Here is a 21,923-nt window from a genome sequence, read left to right on the forward strand (position 1 = left end):
AGTCAAAACTACTTTCTAAGTCCACCGGACTTTTGGGGAAAAAAAGTCCGGAGTCCACACACGGGCGGATTGTCCGGCAGACTCTGGTCCGCCGCATAGTCTGATCGTGTGTACACGGCATAAGAGTTACCGAGTCCCCACTAATGCCGTGTACACACGGTTGGAGTTTCCGACAACAAATGTTTGATGTGATACTTGTCAGAAATTCCGACCATGTGTAGGCTCCATCAGACATTTGTTGGAATTTCCAACAAAAATTTGAGAGCTGGTTCTCAAATTTTCTGACAAAAATTTGTTGGACATTCCGATTGTGTGTACACAATTGACGCACAAAATTCCACGCACGCTCGGAATCAAGCAGAAGAGCCGCACTGGCTATTGAACTTTTTCTTGGCTCCTCGTATGTGTTGTAAAGTCGCTGTGTTCTTGACGTTCAGAATTTCCAACATTTGTGCGACCGTGTGTATGCAAGACATGTTTGTGCCAACATCTGTCGGAAATAAATCCAGGATTTTGTTGTCGGAATGTCCGATCGTGTGTACGCGGCATTAGTGTTCCCTCCCAGAGGAAACAAACTGGAAACATGTGGGAAGGAGCCTCCTTTTAAAGTTTGGTGGAAGATGTGTTTTCTGTTGGCAAGTGGGAGGAGCCACTCTCTCAGATGCTGTCCTGAAAGAAGTTTAGTGAAAATGTATATACCCTCTACTGGACATATACACTATTAGCCTGAACCTAATGCATACATACATATTAAGGTACTCCAATATATGCAATACAAACAGGCTTCTCCAAAGCCAGGATGTCTGTCAGTCAAAGAAAGCCTAAAAGGTTTAATACTGCTTTACTTTTGTGAGGTCTACAGTATTCTCACTTTCCTTCTGAAACAAAGTGATCAGTAAACTCCCAAATGGGGACACGGAAGGTCGTAAAATTCTTATAGTTGTTCTAACTTCTCTCTGTATGCTAATAAAAAATTAAAAAAATTTTTTATGAGTAGTAGCCAGAAATGCCAGTCAAAAAAGATGGCCTTGAAAATCTAAATGCAGTTGTCACTTCTTCACTGCAATTAGCAGAAGTTCCTAATAGAGAGTCCCTGTGTCTCCCTAATCAGGGTAAATGTAAATTTTTGAGGATTCTCTGTAGAAAGAAAAAACCGACTTAAAAGGCACAAACGTATATTTAGGCCCCAAGTACTGTTGCAAAACATAAAAACAAAACTAGCAATCAAGAAAAACTTTTCACATTTGTGGCATCACCCACCAGCTGATGGTCCAGTAAAGTCAGTTCCTGAACTCCTGCCAAGATTAGATTCTTTGCCACTTCAGCACCCAAACCGCTCATGCCAACCAGAAGGACTTTGGATTTGCGAAGCCTAAAAGGAGAAAGAAAAAAAGTAAAAATAATAAAGTTACTGGCGAAGTACTGAGACAACACACACACACATACATCTCAATTGACATTTTGCTCACCGGAACCATTACCTACCGGAGCAATTTTTTTAATTTTTTGCACGTGTTAAAATCTGCATTTTTTGCCAGAAATTACTATGAAGTACCAGTATATATATATAAAAGTATATATTTTCTGAAATCAGACACTGGACTTAGGAAGCTGTTGAACACACACGTTTTCAGGAAAAAGTACATTCAGGAACGTCCCTTAGGGGGGGGGGATCACAAGCCTGCATAGCCCTGATGCGCTCGTGCCACACAGACATGGCACATCTCTGATCGGATTGGACGCGGCCATCATGTGATCAGGAGGGTCCATCACAGCCTTCATGTGATATAAACACAGAGCCTGTTGCTAGGCAATCGGCTCGGCTCTCCTCACACGGAAGTTTTCAGTGAGGAGAAGAGAGCAGATCGCTGCAGCCGGCTGGTGATCAGTGAGCATCAGCAACCTACTGTAAACACACATGTCCCCCACATATGTCCCACTAAAATCACATGTCCCAATGATTATCTGCACACATCTGTACATGATCATTTGCGTATTTGTGCGAACAAAACGATAAAAATGTAATTTGGGTACAGTGTAGCATGACCGCACAATTGTCATTGAAAGTGCGAGAGCGCCGGAAACTGAAAAATGGTCTGGGAAGGAAGGGGGCAAAAGTGCCCAGTATTGAAGTGGTTAAACGACAACTCCAGCCATTCCCAACCTCATACTTTATTTCCCCCCTATGGTTATGAATTGGGGGCAGAGAATACATGAGATGCTCGACTGCTTCTGCCGATCTCACAACTCACATACAGGTACTGGAACATATTTTTTTTTTCTTTTACCTTAAAGCAGACCTGCAGTCATTTTTTCAACTTCCCATCTATTAAATCTTCTACCCTTGCTGTTAAAACTTTAGATAGTAAAACTTTTTTGTTCTGCCAGTAAATACCTTCTACAGCCCACTTTCTATTTCTTGTCTGGAAAAAAGCCTAGGCTTATGACATCATGCACAGCTCTCATTCTCGTGAGAGTTTGCCAGGAAAGGAGGAGGGAGGGGTTATAAGAGGGCCAATGAGAGCTGCAGAGTTGGAGGTGTGTCTCTGTAAAGCCAGGAAGTGAACTGGCACCCGTCTCAGTTTCTCAGTCAGTTGCTAAGAGCCGACTGCTCCTGCCCCTCCACAGCCCAGTGCTCCAGTGACTGACAATCACCAGCTCTCTGCCCAGGGAACTGTGAGAACCATAAATAAAAAAAATGTTTGATAGCGCAGTTCTCATTGTTAGAGCCGGTGGGCAACAGATGCTGCATCCACGCAAATATAATCACAACCCCCCCCCCCCCCCCCCCGACATCCCATACTTCTCTTTTGGGAAAAATATTTAGGCTTTACAACCACTTTAAGAGCAGGCACTAAAACTAAATTGTATATTAGATTTTATGTTGTTGGGTTTAGATTTACTTTAAAAGCTCATTCATACTAGCAGCCGCCTTGGACATGGAGCAAACAAATGTGCTGATCCCAGACTGCTTACTTGGTTTTCAATACTTTTACATTTTTTGTCAGTGTGGTGTGGATTGTTTCACAAGGTGGTGTGAAGTGACTTCCCCTTTTAATCTGGTGTTGGGCTGTGCAGTGTGAATGAACCATAAGCCTGAGATCACATATATGCAGCTCAGGGAAGGCATCCATAATCGCAGACGTTTCCGACCAGCAGGCAAAACACACTGCTCTTTAGCAGCCGCATGGGGGTGTCATTGATTCTTAATAGCACCCCATGCATAAGCAAAAGCAAAGCTTTTTTAGTTGCATAAAGCCACAAGGTTCTGCAGTGCTATGTGGCACATTCTACAAGTCAGGGGAATCCCCACCCGTTTCTCACAGATACATAAGCACATTCAAATGAGTGGACTGCTGTACCTGTGACATGCTAGCACAACGGGCCGGTGCGGGTACACATATATGCAGCCTCACTGAACTGGGCTTTTTTCCCCCCCGATTGTCCCCGCATATACCTCCCTTTGTGTTGGGAGTGCACCACACCGAGAGCCCCAGGTCTCGTACTAATGATCAAGACTGGGACTTCCGGTTCACCTGATCACTGCGATAGCCTATGATTGGCTACCACTGTGATCAGTCACTGTGCAGCCCACCCATTTGTTTACTTCCTCTTTTGAATGGAGAGGAAGATATGTTGTAAAGAAACCAGTGTGAAAAAAAAAAAAATAATTGAAATGAAGAAAAAAATAAAAATATCTAGATCAACGTCAGAGGTAGATCAGTACCACGGTTCATGTTGAGGGTCAAAGGTCAATGTTATAGTTTGGGGTCACTAAGCTTTTGGTGGGATTTTACATTTTAAATTAGCCTCCCCATTCACATCGGCGCAATTTGACAGGCCAAATCGCATGTCAAATTGGAGCCTATTGCCGGTAATAGGAGAGTCCCAATCGGTGCGACGCTGACTTTGCCAATTTCCAAAAGTATTCCCTGCACTACTTTTGGCGACTTTAATAGACATCTGTGCATGAACCCGCACGGATATCTTTCAAGTCGCACTAAAATGCGGGTTTGAAATTGTGCGAGTTCAGATGAAAAGGCCGTGTTCAGTGTGAATGAGGGCTCAGTGTCGGTGCCTTTTAGATGGGCTAAAAAATAAAATAAAAATTTTCACCGTTGTCTCTGGGCTGTACTCCCGAGACAAACAAACATAACATACACACACACACACACGTGGCATTGCTGCAAATCATTAAAAGCAGAATTGATTTTGGGTTGTTCTTAGGTGGTAAATGATAGTAGTAAGATATACAGATGAAAAAAAAAAATAATCAAGAGATCTCCATTACCACCAAATTTAAGTCCAGTCTGTCCCGAAAAAAATAAAATAAAAAATATATTAGTTGTAATTGTAATGATTTGTAGTTTCACCAACATGTCAAAGTTGCAGACTTTGTGTCCAGCCATTGGGATTGGTGTTCCTCCTCAGTCACTAAGGGGTTAATGAGACCAAAGCTGCATCTGATTCATGGCTAAGCTCCACCTACTGGCCAATCAGACTAATTCTAGCAGCTGCTGAGAACCTGAGTGGACAGTGCAATGGCAGGCGGGACATGAGGTATATAACCCTCCATAACAAAGTGAAACTGAACCAGAGAGGCGCACACATGACAAGTGGTGCTCACTGTACACAGGAACAATGCCAGCATCCCTCACATGGCAGACAGGACCCAGCCTGGACTCTAGTGCCTCTCTCTGGGCGGATCACTACGCTCTAATCTGGTGAAACGACAACTCCCAGTATGCCCCAGCACAGAACTCGGGCCCTGATCCCCCGCAGGGAATGCTGGGATTTGTAGTGGCCGCACAGGGAATAGAAGTGATGGTGTAAAGTAGAAGTGGTCAGTCAGGTCCAGTCACCTATTCTGCGCCTCCAGTCCCCACAGGCGGATCTGGCGGTCATACTGCGCAGCCTCCTCCTCGCTGATCACCGCCTGTTCCTTCTCCACCATCTTCTCCTGCCACTCCACACACACCGAATGAATGGAGGACAACGGGGGGCGGAGCCCGGCAACGTCACTACCTACTTGACGCGACGTTCGCTCTTCCCGCCCTTTCCTTGCACGCTTCACGTGATCCTTTCCCTTACAGAGATTGGATGGAAGCCGCTTGCATGGTAGCACGGCGCCCTCTAGTGTGTCAACCGCTTATGGAAAACATTCTGCGGAGAGATAGTACCCTCTAGTGTTTGAAGTGCTCACTGCAAACCCCCTGTGATGGAGACAAATGCTAATTATATTTGGTGCCTAGATACAACAGCGCCCTTTTGTGTGTGTGTGAAGTAGAGCTGCGCGATTCTGGCCAAAATGAGAATCACGATTTTATTTTGCTTAGAATAAAAAGATCACGATTCTCGCGATGTAAAATCTTTCACATTATACAAAAAATTGCACTAACTTTACTGGTTAGTTTTTTTTTTTATTCATTAACCACTTGCTTACTGGGCACTTAAACCCCCGCTCCTGTTCAGACCAATTTTCAGCTATCAGCGCTGTCGCACTTTGAATGACAATTGCACGATCATACAACACTGTACCCAATATCATTTTTTTCCCCACAAATAGAGCTTTCTTTTGGTGGCATTTCATCACTTCTTGGGTTTTTATTTTTTGTTAGAAAAAAGTAAAAAGACTGAATTAAATTTGTTTTATATTTTGTTATAAAATTTTGCAAACAGGTAATTTTTCTCCTTCATGGATGTACGCTGATGAGGCTGCACTGGTGGGCACCAATAAGGCGGCGCTGGTGGGCACTGAGACGTGGCACTAATAGGTGGCACTGAAAGCTGGCAGTGATGGGCACTGATGGGTGTCAATAATAGGCACTGATAGGTTACACTGATAGGCAGCACTGCTAGGTGGCACTGATTAGCACCACTGGTGGGCATTGATAGGTGGCACTCATGGGCATTGATAGGTGGCACTGGCAGGGGGGACTGATTGGCACAGATGAGGCAAATGTGCCTCCTTCCTCTTCGGGACCAACGTCCCTTGCACATAAGCCGGTGATCGGCTTTTTTTTCTCCTCACGCTGTTAGCGTGAGAAAAAAAATGATTACCGAGCTTTTTGTTTACACACGCGATCAGCTGTCATTGGCCGACAGCTGATCACATGGGAAGGGGCCGGGACCGGCCCCTTACTCGGATCTGTGATCACCGAGTCTCGGTGATCACAGCGCGCCATGCACCCCCTGCAGGGGAGCGGGCAAAGGGGAGGCTGTCGGAAATTCAGATACGCACTGTAACCGTCATTCAGTTATAACAGACGCCAAGTGATTAACCACTTCAGATCCGCGCTATTGCCAAATGACGGCATTAGCGCGGACCTACATTTCCAGGACTACGTCTATTGACGTCGTCCTGGTTACGAGCGGCCTGCGCGCCCCCTGAGGGGCGCGCGCGGCGCGCTCTGTGATCGGCGAGTCCGTGAGACTCGCCTGATCACCGATCCGTGTAAGGGGTCGATCCCGACCCCTTATCACGTGATCAGCTGTCAGCCAATGACAGCTGATCATGTGATAGAACGGAGCCGGTAATCGGCTATTATTCCTCCTCGCGCTGACAGCGCGAGGAGAGAAAAAAAAAGCCGATCACCGGCGGCCGTGATCGGGACATCAGTCCCGATCATGGCCATCAATACAAGGGACCACCTGCCACCTGCCTGTGCCCACCTGCCTCCCGCAGTGCCATCCTGAAGTAAAATAAAAGAAAAAGTAAGTGCCCCCCGTCAGTGCCCCCTGTCAGTGCCCATAGTGCCCACAGTGCCACCCACAGTGCCACCCACAGTGCCACCCCACAGTGCCACCCACAGTGCCACCCAATCTGCCTCAAAGGTGCTGCACCCCAGTGCCGCCCATCAGTGCCCAGCAGTGCCGCCCATCAGTGCCCAGCAGTGCCGCCCATCAGTGCCCAGCAGTGCCACCTATCAGAGCCACCTATCAGTGCCACCTATCAGTGCCCATCAGTCCCATCTATCTGTGGTACCTATCAGTGCCCATCCGTGCCACCCATCCGTGCCACTTATCCGTGCCACCCATCCGTGCCATCTTATCTGTGCCCATCTTTGCCCATCAGTGCCGCCTTATCTGTGCCCATCGGTGCCGCCTTATCTGTGCCTATTAGTGCCGCCTTAACTATGCCTATCAGTGCCCACCAGTGCAGCCCATCAGTGCCCACCAATGCAGCCCATCAGTGCCCACCAATGCAGCCCATCAGTGCCCACCAATGCAGCCCATCAGTGCCCACCAATGCAGCCTATCAGTGCCGCCTAATCAGCGCACTTCAATGAAGGAGAAAAATGACCCGTTTGCAAAATTTTATAACAAACTATTAAAACATGATTTTTTTTTTTTTTTTTTGCATCTTTTTTTGGTTTGTTTAGCAAAAAATAAAACTCCGAGCTGTAACTAAATACCACCAAAAGAAAGCTCTATTTGTGGGAAAAAAATGATAAAAATTTCATTTGGGTACAGTGTTGTATGCCCGCGCAATTGTCACTCAAAGTGCATCAGCGCTGAAAGCTGAAAATTGGTCTGGGACTGAGGGGGGTTTAAGTGCCCAGTAAGCAAGTGGTTAAAGTAATTTTTCCCAAAAAATTGCATATGAAAGACCGCTGCGCAAGTACAGTGTGACATAAAATATTACAACAACCACCATTTTATTCTCTAGGGTGTCTACTAAAATATATATATATATATATATATATATATATATATATATATATATATATATATAATGTTTGGAGGTTCTAAGTAATTTTCTAGCAAAAAAAAATGATTTTAACTTGAAACCAACAAATGTCAGAAACAGGTTTAGTGTTTAAGTGGTTACATTTAGGGATGGCTGAACGGTTCACCCGGCGGTCGTTTTGGCGGCGAATTTCGGCTGTTCGCAGATCGCCGGACTATTGCCGCCGTTCGCCCAGCGGACTTCCGTATTTACTGTGTAAAAGAACTTTAACCTATGATGACACATCCATCATGGGGTACAGGACAGCCAATTGAGACATTACAGCACATGGACACTTGGACATTCCCCCTAACTTATAAATAGACCCGATCTGGCGGCCATTTTACATTCTTTTGTATGTCACTATAGGGAGAGGTTGCTGTGTGGAGCAGGGAGAGACTTCAGTGACCCAAATCGCTATCTATTAGGTCCACAAAAGTTATTTTAAGGACTGGTATCATGGTATAGGTGTTAGGTGTAGTTCAGGATATAGGTTTGAGGCACTGCTGTGCTAGTGATTGTTGCAGCAGCCTGAGTGTCTTTTGTCAGTGTAGAGAAAGGGTCAGGACGCTGTGTGCAGCAGGGACAGTCAGTTTAATCATTAGCTGTTACTATTAGGTCCACAAAAGTCCTTTTCAGGCTTGGAAGGATAAAGTAGTACAGGATATAGTTTTGAGTGCTATTCAAGTGATTATTCCAGCAGCCTGTGTTTTGTCAGTTTAAATAGGGACAGGAAGGAAGCTGTGTGTGGCAGTGAGGGACAGTCAGTTTAATCAGTAGCTGTTACTATTAAGTCCACAAAGGTTCTTTTCAGGACTGGTATGGTAATAGGCTTGTACACGTATAATATTATTTCTTCCAAATATAGAAAGAATATTATACTTGACTGCTGCAGTAGTCCTTTATCAGTATAGGGACTGAGGTATAGTCTGTTATCATTCACAACCTACTAGTTCCACAAAAGGTCCTTATAAGGACTGGTAAGGTATAGGGTACTAAAGTACATAGGGTTGAGTGAGGTACAGTCTGCTATTCCTTAAGGACTGGTATAGGTCCACAATATATAGGTTTGAGGTGCACTACTGCTGACTGCTGCCTGCCCTTCTGCTGCAGCAGTCCTTTATCAGTATAGGGACGGAGGTACAGTCTGCTAATCATTCACAATCTACTAGTTCCACAAAGGTCCTTATAAGGACTGGTAAGGAATAGGGTACTACAGTACATAGGGTTGAGTGAGGTACAGTCTGCTAATCCTTAAGGACTGGTCTAGGTCCACAATATAGAGGGTTGAGGTGCACTACTGCTGACTGCTGCCCTTCTGCTGCAGTAGTCCTTTATGAGTATAGGGACTGAGGTACAGTCTGCTAATCACAACCTACTAGTTCCACAAAGGTCCTTCTAAGGACTGGTAAGGTATAGTGTACTACAGTATATAGGGTTGAGTGAGGTAAAGTCTGCTAATCCTTAAGGACTGGTATAGGTCCACAATATATAGGGTTGAGGTGCACTAATGCTGACTGCTGCCCTATTCTGCAGCAGTCCTTTATCAGTATAGGGACTGAGAGTTTTGTCACAGGGTCATTTAAAAAATGACAGGCAGATGAAGAGGCAGGCCCTTCCGCAGGGGTGGTAGGGGTAGGGCAGGAGCAACAGGCTTGAGCCAAAGTGGGAAGTTGCAGAAGGTGCGCTCAATTACTTTAACCGGTTCCTGACCAGCGCACGACGATGTACGTCGACAGAATGGCACGGGCAGGCATATTGGCGTACATGTACGTCCAATCTTCAATGCCGCCCTGCCATCGGGAGCGCGCCGGTGGCGGCGCGCTCCCGCACTGGTCGGGACCCCAGTGAGTCTGGTCGCGGGACCCGCGGACTCGATCGCCGCGGGCATACCCGCGATCGTCTCACGGGACGGCTGAATGGAGGAAATGCCGTGTAAACAGAATTTCTCCATTGTGCCTAGCAACTAGTGACGCTGATCTCTGCTCTATGTGATTGGAGCAGAGATCAGTGTTCACTAAATGAAAGCCCAACCCCCCCCCACAGTTAGTAACACACCCCTAGGAACACTTAACCTCTACACTGCCACCCACTGGTTAACCCCTTCACTGCCAGTGTCATTTACACAGGAATCACTGCATTTATATAGCAGTATTACTGTATAAATGACAATGGTCCCAAAAATGTGCGATGGGTCCCCCACAATGTCGCAGTCACAATAAAAATCGCTGTTCGCCGCCATTACTAGTAAAAAAAAAAAAAATAATAAAAAATTATTAATAAAAATGCTATAAAACTATCCCTATTCTGTAAATGCTATAACATTTGCGTAAACCAATCAATAATCGCTTATTGCGATTTTTTTTTACCAAAAATATGTAGAAGAATACATATCGGCCTAAACTGAGGGAAAAAAATGTTTTTTTTATATATTTTTGGGGGATATTTATTATAACAAAAAGTAAAAAACAATGCGTTTTTTTCAAAATTGTTGCTCTATTTTTGTTTATAGCGCAAAAAATAAAAACCGCAGGGGTGATAAAATACCACCAAAAGAAAGCTCTATTTGTGGGAAAAAAAGGACGTCAATTTTGTTTGGGAGCCACGTCGCACGACTGCGCAATTGTCAGTTAAAGCGACGCAGTGCCGAATCGCAAGAAGTGGTCTGGTCTTTGACCAGCAAAATGGTCCGGTCTGTAAGTGGTTAAAGGACGCACCAGACTTGGTTGAGTGGCTCCCTCAGCCTTACTCTTCGGCACCCTCCTCATCCTCTCAATCTGCACCCTCTTCTTCACTCTCTGCTATGTGCACCCCCAAAGACACTACCAACAACACCACCACCACCACCACATACCTTCCGCTTGAGTCACAGGAATTATTTTCCGATCCATATCAATACATTTCTGATGCGCAGCCACTCTTGGCATTGGATCAGGAAGAGGAGGTAGCAACAACCGCCACTCAGCAATCTGACGACAGTACCCAGATCAGCCCAAGGAGGAGGTTGGTCCCTGGTGTTGCTGCCTACTCCGAGATCTCTACTTATAGCGGTGGGGAAGGTGACGTCGATGATGACGTGTCTAGTGATGTCACGTGGGTGCCCACAAGAGAGGAAGAGGAGGGGAGTTCAGAGGGAGATATGGACCAGCAGATAGGGAGGAGAAGCAGGAATAACTTACATTGCACAGGAGGGACAAAGCAGACTGCTAATGTATCAGGAGCGAGTCATCGACCATGTACGGTCACATCTGGCGCTCCCAGGACGCCGGCACATGGCTCCACAGTGTGGGCTTTTTTTAACGTGTCCGCTGCTGACAACAACGTTGCCATCTGCAATCTTTGCAGTCAACGCATTAGTCGCGGTAAGCCCAACACTCACCTAGGGACGACCGCCTTAAGAAGGCACATGAGCAGCCATCACTGAGCCCAGTGGGAGCAACGGAACACACAAAGCCACACTCCAGGCTCTCACCGTCCAGCCTCGTCTTCTTCTTCTTCTCCTTCTCCTCTCTCCTCACAATTGTCCTCCACTCCACCTTCCATCACGCCAAGCTCACGTTTTTCTGCAAAAAGGCAGGCTTCCGTGGGCCTAATGTTCGAGCGTAAAAAAATGATGGCGCCGGATATCCCTCTTGCCCAACGGTTGACGGCTGGCTTGTCAGAACTGATAGCCCGCCAACTACTGCCATATAAACTAGTGGACTCGGAGGCCTTTCGAAAATTTGTGGCCATTGGAACACCACAATGGAAGGTCCCAGGAAGGAAGTATTTCTCACAGAAGGGCATCCCAGAGCTATATGGCCATGTTCAGCGGCAAGTGAATGTATCTCTGGCACACAGTGTCGGTGCCAAGATACATCTGACCACAGACACGTGGTCTAGCAAACACGGGCAGGGAAGGTATATCACTTTTACTGCCCACTGGGTGAACCTTCTGACGGCCGTCAAGCATGTAACCCGTGGCACCCGTGTAGATTTGGTTTTACCGCCACGGATTGCATGCAGGCCTGGCTCTTCTCCTCCTCCTCCTCCTCCTACTCCATCCTCCTCCCTCTCCTTCTCGGCTGACTCCTCCTTTTCCGATGCTAGCGTCTCTTCCGCTGTGCCGCCCAAGCTCCCCAGAACCTATTCGACATGCCAGGTGAGACGTTGCCATGCCGTGCTGCGTCTGTTGTGCCTGGAAGCCAAGAGCCACACTGGCCCGGCACTCCTTTCAGCTTTGCGTTCACAGGCAGATCAGTGGCTAACACCGCTCAATTTGACAGTTGGTAAAGTGGTGTGTGACAACAGTGCCAATCTGCTTAGCGCATTAAAACAGGGCAAAATGACGCACATGCTATGCATGGCACACGTCTTAAACTTGGTCGTGCAGCGATTCGTTGTCAAATACCCTGGGGTCCAGGACATCTTGCGGCAGGCAAGGAAAATCTCGGCCCATTTCAGAAGATCTTACACGGCCATGGCTCGCCTTGCTGACATTCAGCGGTGACACAATCTGCCGGTCAGACGTCTTATTTGGAACTCAACCTTCTATATGCTTGATAGGCTGCTCTAGCAGAAACGTGCAGTTAACGTCTACCTGTATGAACTCTGCGGCAGAACATGTTCTGGGAGCTGTTTTTTTTTTTCACTGCGCCAGTGGCTGCTCATGCATGACGCATGCAGACTTCTGCGCCCATTTGAGGAGATCACAAAACTGGTCAGTCGCAGCCATGGCGCCATCAGTGACATGGTAACTTATGCCTTCTTTATGGAGCGTGCATTGCGTTGTGTCATTGATCAAGCTGTGGAGGAGCAGGAGCGGGAAGATGAGGAAGTCACAATGCTGGATGAATTCCCAGGGGGGGCTACTCTATCTGAGACAAGTCAACAACAGGAGTCTGAAGAGGAGTCAGAGGAGGATGGTGCCGGGGCGGATGAGGAGGAGCAAGAAGAGCATGCTTTAAACCTTTCTGGGATCCCTGTTGTTGTGCGTGGATGGGGAGAGGAGAATGAAGAGGGCGACATTATCCTGGATGATAAGCAGGAGCCAGGCCACCACACCGCGTGTTTTCATAGGGACCCCCATATAAAAAGCATAAGGGTCAAGGACAAGTACTGGGTGGCAACGTACTTAGACCCCCGGTACAAACACAAAATGGCAGAAATGTTACCACCGTCACAGAGGACTAGCAGAATGGAGCACTTCCAGGCCTTGCTTCGAGAAATGCTGCATTCTGCTTTTGCGTGCGCTGGCAGAGGAGCAATTCCCACTCCCAGAGAAGGAGTTGCGGGTACCAATCCAACAGCGCCTGCAAGAAGAGGCCAGTTTGAAGATGTATTGGTGACTTTGGATATGAGGTCATTCTTTCAGCCGACCCATCGACAGGTGTCATCCGGATCCAGCATCAGGGAACGCCTAGACCGTCAGGTGTCCGACTACATCGGGTTAACGGCCGATGTGGACGCTCTGAGGAGTGATGAACCCCTGGACTACTGGGTGGGCAGGCTTGACCTCTGGCCAGAGCTTGCCCAATTTGCAATCGAACTGTTGGCTTGCCCCTCATCCAGTGTCCTGTCCGAAAGGACATTCAGCGCAGCAGGGGGGATCGTGACCGATAAGCGTACTCGCCTAGCTCACGACAGTGTTAACTACCTCACATTTCTAAAAATGAATGAGGCATGGATCTCGGAGGAATTCAACACATGTGACCAGTAGACCATGTATATGTCTATAAACGATTTTTTTAATCGAGCACACAGACCTTCTTTCTTCATTTGGCTCACTTCCTTGTCCAAAAAAAGCACACCCTACTATATGCCCGTACCCTCCTGTTTGAAGAGGTTGAGCGGTGTCATATTTCTACTGGGGCTGCTTATTATGAGGGGCTCCCACCATCCCTGTGCTGTGCTGACTTCCTCCTGGGGCTGCTTATTATGGAGGGGCTCCCACCATCCCTGTGCTGTGCTGACTTCCTCCTGGGGCTGTACCTCTGCTGTGCATATTATGAGGGGCTCCCACCATCCCTGTGCTATGCTCATTATGAGGGGCTCCCACCATCCCTGTGCTGTGCTGACTTCCTCCTGGGGCTGCTTATTATGAGGGGCTCCCACCATCCCTGTGTTGTGCTGACTTCCTCCTGGGGCTGCTTATTATGAGGGGCTCCCACCATCCCTGTGCTGTGCTGACTTCCTCCTGGGGCTGTACCTCTGCTGTGCATATTATGAGGGACTCCCACCATCCCTGTGCTATGCTCATTATGAGGGGCTCCCACCATCCCTGTGCTATGCTGACTTCCTCCTGGGGCTGCTTACGGTGCAGGTGTCAGTGCTGTATATCACAGTGCTGGTGTCAGTGCTTTAAGTCACGCTGCTGATGTCAGTGCTCTCTATCAAGGTGCTGCTGTCAGTGCTGTATATCACGCTGCTGATGTCAGTGCTCTCTATCACGGTGCTGGTGTCAGATCACTCTATCACGGTGCAGGTGTCATTGCTGTATGTCACGCTGCTGGTGATCATCTCCTGCACCCTCTTCTTTGTCTACCCTGACCTTCCCTCTCCTCTATTGCCTTCATGTGCTCCACAGTCCTGAATTGTCACAACAATTTCACATATAAAAAAAGAATGCTTGTAGTTGTCGATCTCAGATTCACCTCATACATGTGTTATGTCATTGGCCATGTGGTGGGACTATGTTTGCACAGCTAGTAATTATTTTGTGGCTGCAAATTTGACCTGTAGGTTTGCAAAGTGTCGCCTCCCATTGAAGTCAATGGGGCCCGCCGCGAACGTTACGGTTCGCGAACTATCGGCCGCGTTTGCGAAACGTCCCGTTGGAAGTTCGTCCATCACTAGTTACATTTCCTCATTTACACACAAAGTCTATTCCTTTGACAAATTGTTACAATGTTTATACTTAGTTCCACTGCTAAAGAATGTTGTGATTCTTAGCAGACTGCCCGTTTTTTTTTTTCTTCCTTTCTTTTGATGGCTGTGGCTTCAGAAGAGCAGAGAGAATTGTTGGCATAGCAAGAATCGTGAAACACTTTTGTCAAGATTGCAATCAGAAAAAAATGTGATTCTTGACGATTAATCGTGCAGCTCTAGTGTGAAGTGTTCACTGCAAACCATGTTCGAAGCATACAAGAGCAAGTATAGCGCCCTCTAGTAGACACGTACACTGTTGAAAAATTCTGTTTTTTTTTTTTCGTTTTAATTTCTCTAGTTTTTTGGGGGTTTTTCTTGTTTTTCATATCATTCGTTATGAATGTTATTTGTTATTTTGGATAATTCCAACTTCAGACAAACTCGTATTCATTACGTTCACTAACAGCCAAACTTGTATATATAAAGAATGTATTGGCTATGGGTGTACCTCATCCATATAAAGATTGTTTGAAGAAAAGTGGACAGACTGAGCGGACTTTACCGGTACCAGAGAAGGACAATTACTACTTAATAATACTAAATCTCTTTATTACAATAAATGAATTAATTAAAAAATGTTTGTACATTCTATAAAAACAAGAAAAAGAGCTCTCATCAATTTGACCACTTATGCCACGTACACGCAACCGGAAATTTTCACGGACTAGGTCCGACGGTCTTCCCGACGGACTTGCAGCGGATTTCTGACAGACTTTCCGGCACACACAAGCACACCAAAGTCTGACGGATTTGAACATTATGACGTGCGACCAGACTAGAATAAGGAAGTTCATAGCCAGTAGCCAATAGCTGCCCTAGCCTGGGTTTTCGTCTGTCGGACTAGCATACAGATGAACGGATTTTTCGACCGAACTCGAGTCCGTCGGAAAGATTTGAAACAAGTTTTATATCTAAAGTCCATCTGATTTTTAGACAGCAAAGGTCAGATAAAGCCCACACACGATCAAATTTTCCGGCGGATTCGTTCAGTCGGACCTAGTCTGTTGAAAAGTCTGGTCGTGTGTACACGGCATTAGTTGCTATCATAATAGGTCTCTATTGCTACTAGATCAAAGAGGTCGACGTTTTGCTTTCTGCTTCCTCACTTCATTGTCTATAGACAGAGATCCTCTGCAAAAGAAAAAAAGAGGGAGACATCACATTTCTAATCAGATGAAAAGTGCAGCATTACATTTTACCAGTATGATCCCCATATACATATATAGAGATACATTGTGTAAAGAGTGCCACTTACATATAGAGAAGGGCCCTTATAAGAGTGGCGTGCTATGTGTCACCCAGAAGCGGCTTAACAAACAATGTCTTCTATGAGTAAATCAACCAATACACAGACACAATTGACCAAATGGTCCTATTCTGAAAGATAATAATAGGCAAGAAATTGTTAGGCATCCATAAAAGATGCAAAGGGCGCTAACTTCAATCGAGGGCTACAATGATAGAATGCTTACTGGGTACTGGACCCCAGAGGGGAAACAGAAGGAGGAGAGGAGTCAGTCACCAATTCTCAATGTTTATACTGACTGGTTTCTCAGCATGGCCCCTAAAGAATCGAAACAAAACGCATAATTAGTCTTCCAAATGCAGAGTCCATTTTCCTAGCATTCCCATCGGGCAGTGTCAGACAAACCAAAATATACCTCAATGATATTAAAGTGGCAATCAATAATGGTACTGAGCTCAAAGACTCAATGTCTCTTTACTGAAGTGTTCCGTTGGTTAATGTTACATAGTTACATAGTGAGGTCAAAAAAAGACACAAGTCCATTAAGTCCAACCTATGTGTGTGATTATATGTCAGTATTACATTGTATATCCCTGGATGTGTCGGTCGTTCAGGTGCTTATCTAATAGTTTCTTGAAACTATCGATGCTCCTCGCTGAGACCACTGCCTGTGGAAGGGAATTCCACATCCTTGCCGCTCTTACAGTAAAGAACCCTCTACGTAGTTTAAGGTTAAACCTCTTTTCTTCTCATTTTAATGAGTGACCACGTGCCTTGTTAAACTCCCTTCAGCTAAAAAGTTGTATCCCTATTGTGGGGTCACCAGTATGGTATTTGTATATTGAAATCATATCCCCTCTCAAGCGTCTCTTCTCCAGAGAGAATAATTTCAGTGATCGCAACCTTTCCTCATAACCAATATCCTCCAGTCCCTTTATTAGCTTTGTTGCCCATCTTTGTACTCGCTCCATTTCCAGTACATCCTTCCTGAGGACTGGTGCCCAGAACTGGACAGCATACTCTAGGTGTAGCCAGACCAGAGTCTTGTAGAAGAAAGAAAGCAAGAAAATAAAATGTCTAGACATAATATAAAGACAATGGTATATCATCAAAAAAGTCTGATTACTCAGCCATCATGCCGATGCAAATGAATGCAATTTCTGATAAGAATTTACAACAAATTACATATTTGCATGTATTTGGATGGAGCCAAATACAGGGCAATCTTAGAAGAAAACCTGTAGAGTCTGCAAAAGACCTGGATCTGGGGCAGAGGTTCATCTTCCAGCCCAAACATACAGCCAGAGCTACAATAGTTGGTGGCGCAGTGGTGAGCATAGCTGCCTTCCCAGCAGACCTGGGTTTGATTCCCAGCCAACGGCATCTCCAAGTACTTGGAGTCCCCAGAGAGAAAAGTGCTATAAAAGTTCAATGCTGAGTATATATTAGCGGTGGAATAAAGAATGAACTTAGGGACTTGGGACTGGGGCAGAGGAAGAAATTAAAATGCTCCCCCAGAATCTATAGAAGGTGAACGCACCAACTGATAGAAGATACTTAGGCTGCGTTCACACCTAAGTTTCTGGATCGTGAGCAGAATTACTGCTATTCCCGAATCACCACAAAAGGCAGTGCGCACTTGCAATTCTTTTACTTTCAATGGCACCCCAAACACGACATGATTTTGCCATGACTGCTGGCTGACAAATAGCAACAAAATCATGGGACTGCTTTTGGGAGACAGGCATCCTGCAATTTTGTTAGTGCGATTTGTCGGGTGACAATCGTGGCAAAAGCATCCCGTGATTTGGGGTGCCATTGAAATTAAAAGAATCACAAGCGCGTACCATTTAAAGTAAGAGGATTGCAAGCACATCCCGCGTTTTGCAGCGATTTGAGAATCCGGAACACCAAGGTGTGAAGTCCTTGTCGTGTCCATCGTATGACAAGAACTTCCTGCACAGATATCCTCCAAGCAGGAATATTACACCAATTCTCCCCCCAGCAGGAATATTACACCAATACTTCCTCCAACAGGAACATTACACCAACACCCCCCAGCAGGAATATTACACCAATACTCCTCCCGGCAGGAACATTACACCGATACTCTCCCCAGCAGGAATATTACACCCATACTCTCCCAAGCAGGAATATTACACCCATACTCCTCCCCCCAGCAGGAACATTGCACCCATACTCTCCCCAGCTGGAATATTACACCAATACTCCCCCAGCAGGAAAATTACACCAATACTCCCCACAGCAGGAATATTATACCGATACCCCCCCTGCAGGAATATTACATCAATACCCCCCCAGGAGAAATATTACACCAATACTCCCCCCCCAGCAGAAATATTACACCAATACTCCCCCCCAGCAGGAATATTACACCGATACTTCCCCCCAGCAGGAATATTACACCGATACTTCCCCCAGCAGGAATATTAAACTGATATTCCCCCAGCAGAAATATTACACCAATACCCCCCCAGCAGGAATATTACACCAATACTCCCCAGCAGGACTATCAGCATGCTCCTTGTCATCAAATTGGCACACAACTCCCCTGATTGGCTTCTGCAAATAAAAAATAATACAAAAAAGACAAATAAAATAAATAATATTATTGTTATTTTTAACCGTTTGGATATGTCATGTGACATCATGTATTTTGAGTAGAGATATCGGGATGATGGGTGCAGTTGCAGGCCTCATTCAGATATCTTTGTTTTCAGCCAGTAATTCCCTGCAAAGTAACAGCTGTCATAGAATCTAAAAACCCGTTGAAAAACAGCGCTGGCCAAAAAAGTGTTGAAATTAGAAATAATCAAGTGTTAATGAAACAAAAAAATATAATAATGATGATTAGGGATGAGCCGAACACCCCCCGGTTCGGTTCGCACCAGAACTTTCGAACGGACCCCACGTTCGTTACGAACGTTAGAACCCCATTGAAGTCTATGGGACTCGAACGTTCGAAATGGAAAGTGCTAATTTTAACGGTTAATATGCAAGATATTGTCCTAAAAAGGGTACCTGACTCCTGCCTCAGGGGACATGGGTCAATGCAAAAAAAAAGTTTTAAAAACGGCCGTTTTGGCGGGAGCACTGATTTTAATGACGATTAAAGTGACAAAAAAAAAGGTGAAATATTCCTTTAAATATGGTGCCTGGGGGGTGTCTGTAGTATGCCTGTGAAGTGCCACGTGTTTCCCGTGTTTAGAACAGTCCCTGCACAAAATTACATTAAAAACGGAAATAACACCATTTAAAACTGCTTGCGGTTTTAATGTTATATCTGGTTCCTGCAATATGGTTGAAAATCATTCAGAAAAATGGCATGGGTAGCCCTCCCTGCCCATTACCAGCCTATTTGGGTCTTGTACGCATATTAAGGGGAACCCTGTACCCATATTAAAAAAAGGAAATGCGTGTGGCCCCCAGGCCCTATATACTCAGAACAGCAGTATACAGGCGGTGCAAACAAGACAGGGACTGTGTAGGTTTGTTGTGTTAAGTTGAATCTGTTTGTAATTTTCAACTGGTACATTTTTAAAGTGTAGCTCCAGTCAAAAAAACTATTTTTAAGCTTTTTGGAAAACATAGGGAAGGGTTATCACCCCTGTATAATTTGTTTTGTCGTACATCTTTTTTCATCTCACTTGTTGCTGTCTCCTTGCGTTTGCAAGTAGGAGATGTTTGTAAATTGGATGTTTGAAAGTAGGGGCCTGCCCTATATGCTCTGCAGAAATGGCGGAACAAGGTGTTGGTTTTGCCACAACATTGTAAGCCCTCAAAGTGACTCTTGGTGGGCGCTGGAGTGCCCTGCTGTGAACGATTATATCAAGAATTGTAATTACATGGCATTGTTGAACAGTGGTAGAAAAATTGACCTTTGGTGGTTGTGGTGCTGGTGCCACAACACTATAAGTCCTCACCGTTACTCTGGGTGGGCACAGGAAGGGGCCCTCCTGTGAAATATTATATCAAGAATTGTAATTACATGTCCCTGTTAAACAGGGGCAGAAAAATTTGGCCTTAGGCACTGGTGCTGGTGCCACCACACTGCAACCTCTGCCATATACTCTAGTTTTATTGCAGGAATTAGCCCTGTTTTATTGCAGGAATTTGCAGGAAATAACCCCAATTGGGCTCAAAGAGAACAGCTATGTAGGTGGATTATAGCGGTATGTACTGGGTACAGAGCACGCAGACAGCACGCACGATCTCCTAACACTACTGACTGCAAGCTCTATTATTAAAGATGGACCACTAGCTATATAGGTGAGGTGAATATAGTGGTGTATACTGCGGTCAGGGCACAGACAATAACCACTACACAACAGCAAGATAGGAAATCAGCCAAAAACGATCAGTGTGTGGAAGGTACACAGAACACCCACTGCTTCAGATGCCAACACACTACACGAGGCCGCCTCAAAGCCTCAAAGGCGGCCTTATATAGTGTGGGGCGTGCACTACACAGCCTGAGCTATGATTGGCCACAGGCAGGATGCCTGTGGCCAATCATGGCTCTCCTCGCTGCTGGCGCTGCGATTGGCCAAGCATGCGGGGTCACAGTGCATGCTTGGCCAATCATGAGCCAGCAATGCACTGCGCCATCGCAGTGCATTGTGCGCCACACGAATTTTGACGCAAACGGACCAAGAGTTGGGATTTCGCCGAACGGACGAACAGCCAATGTTCGAGTCGAACGTACGTTCGACTCGAACACGAAGCTCATCCCTAATGATGATAAGTTCTTGCTGCAACCCAATGTGAGACACACACAATATACAATAATCTTAAAGAAAACAGCTGCGCTAAAAACTTATAAAAAAACAGAATTATAAAGTGACATAATCTTTCCTATTTTTTGCAAAAATCTCAAAGGTTGCAAAATAGTGCAAAAAAGTTCAGTGAAACGATAATTTTCAAATATATAAACAGTCTGAAGAAGATGAAAGATGGATAGAATGATGAATCTCAGTCCCTTTTCAGTGACTACAAAACCACCCTTCACGCATGTAGCAGGTGCACCCAAAGGAGAAAGGTTTATCCACCACCAAATTCAGTGAGGCTTACCAGCTGCCAAGATCTCTTTTTTAAGGAGATCATACGAGCTTGCAAATAGCACGTTCCTAGTCCCCTTATTAGGCTCTGCTGATATCTCCAACTTTCATGCTCCCTTCTTATAGCGTCTCCCGTTCCGCCACAATCATTTAGCAAAACAAGAAAAGAGAGGCTCCCATAGCATAACTCCGTAAAATTTTAATAAAATACAATAAGGTAAAATAACTCACGAATTTCCAGCAGAGTATAAGCGTATATCAAAAAACACGAGCCGGCCGGCTCTCTCCTGTCTACACTGCCCGCCCTTCCTGGTTAACGTGGAAATGCGGTGACGTCAGCACGCCGCTCACCCTACGTCGTTTCGTCAAAAGTGACTTCTTCCTGGGGTAGAATCTGTTTAGCCGCTTGACTGCTTTTACAGGCAGCAAGAGGGGATGACCCCCACCCCCATCCTGCCGCCCTCCAGTGCTTCTCCGGGTTCTCCCCATACGATTGGAGAGCTAGAGAATAGATCTGGTGGCAGCGGTTTACCATAGAGATATCTGAGATGTTGGGGGGGTTGCTTAAAGACCCCAGATCTCTCCATAAAGAGGACCTGTCATACCCTATTTCATTTACAAGGGATGTTTATATAAAAGTGATCAAACAGTAAAAAAAATTTAGTGTTGAAAATATTTTTATTGAAACATTTCAAGTAAAACAATAAAACAGTAACCATCATTAGACAAATGCAAGCAGGAACAGTAACTGGAGTACAATTGCGGGAGGCCGGCTAATGACCATCGGCCACAGCCGGTCCCTGACGGGAAGCTTGGAGAGTAGAGAAGACGGCCTGCTCACCGATCCACGAGGCCACAGTAGTGAGAAATACTCACGGGTTACTACATGAGGCAATATTTAAACAATAACATAAAAAGGATAGAAAAAAAAGAGAGAAGAGAGAGGAGCAAAGTGAAGAGGAGC

The 21,923-nt window shown here is 45.7% G+C and overlaps 1 protein-coding gene and 1 long non-coding RNA gene across 2 annotated transcripts in view; both read right to left on the reverse strand.

Annotated features, from left to right (window-relative positions):
* SAE1 (SUMO1 activating enzyme subunit 1) overlaps window positions 1-5,022 on the reverse strand; it is a 93,895-nt gene extending 88,873 nt beyond the window's left edge. The window contains exons 1-2 of the mRNA XM_077457355.1: window positions 4,863-5,022; window positions 1,261-1,372 (exon numbers count right to left, since the gene is read on the reverse strand). Coding sequence (XP_077313481.1) covers window positions 1,261-1,372; window positions 4,863-4,954 — 204 coding nt within the window. The 5' untranslated portion in view covers window positions 4,955-5,022. The remainder of the gene's footprint in view (window positions 1-1,260; window positions 1,373-4,862) is intronic.
* Window positions 5,023-15,218: 10,196 nt separating this feature from the next.
* On the reverse strand, window positions 15,219-16,960 carry LOC143988213 (uncharacterized). The gene is made up of 3 exons (XR_013276790.1): window positions 16,108-16,960; window positions 15,891-16,012; window positions 15,219-15,766 (listed from the first exon to the last, which is right to left on the reverse strand). It is a non-coding gene; the product is annotated as an uncharacterized LOC143988213 (long non-coding RNA).
* Window positions 16,961-21,923: the final 4,963 nt, after the last annotated feature.

Source organism: Lithobates pipiens, unplaced genomic scaffold (assembly GCF_037356315.1).
Source record: "Lithobates pipiens isolate NorthernLeopardFrog02 unplaced genomic scaffold, aLitPip1_a1.2 Scaffold_1, whole genome shotgun sequence".
NCBI lineage: Eukaryota > Metazoa > Chordata > Amphibia > Anura > Ranidae > Lithobates > Lithobates pipiens.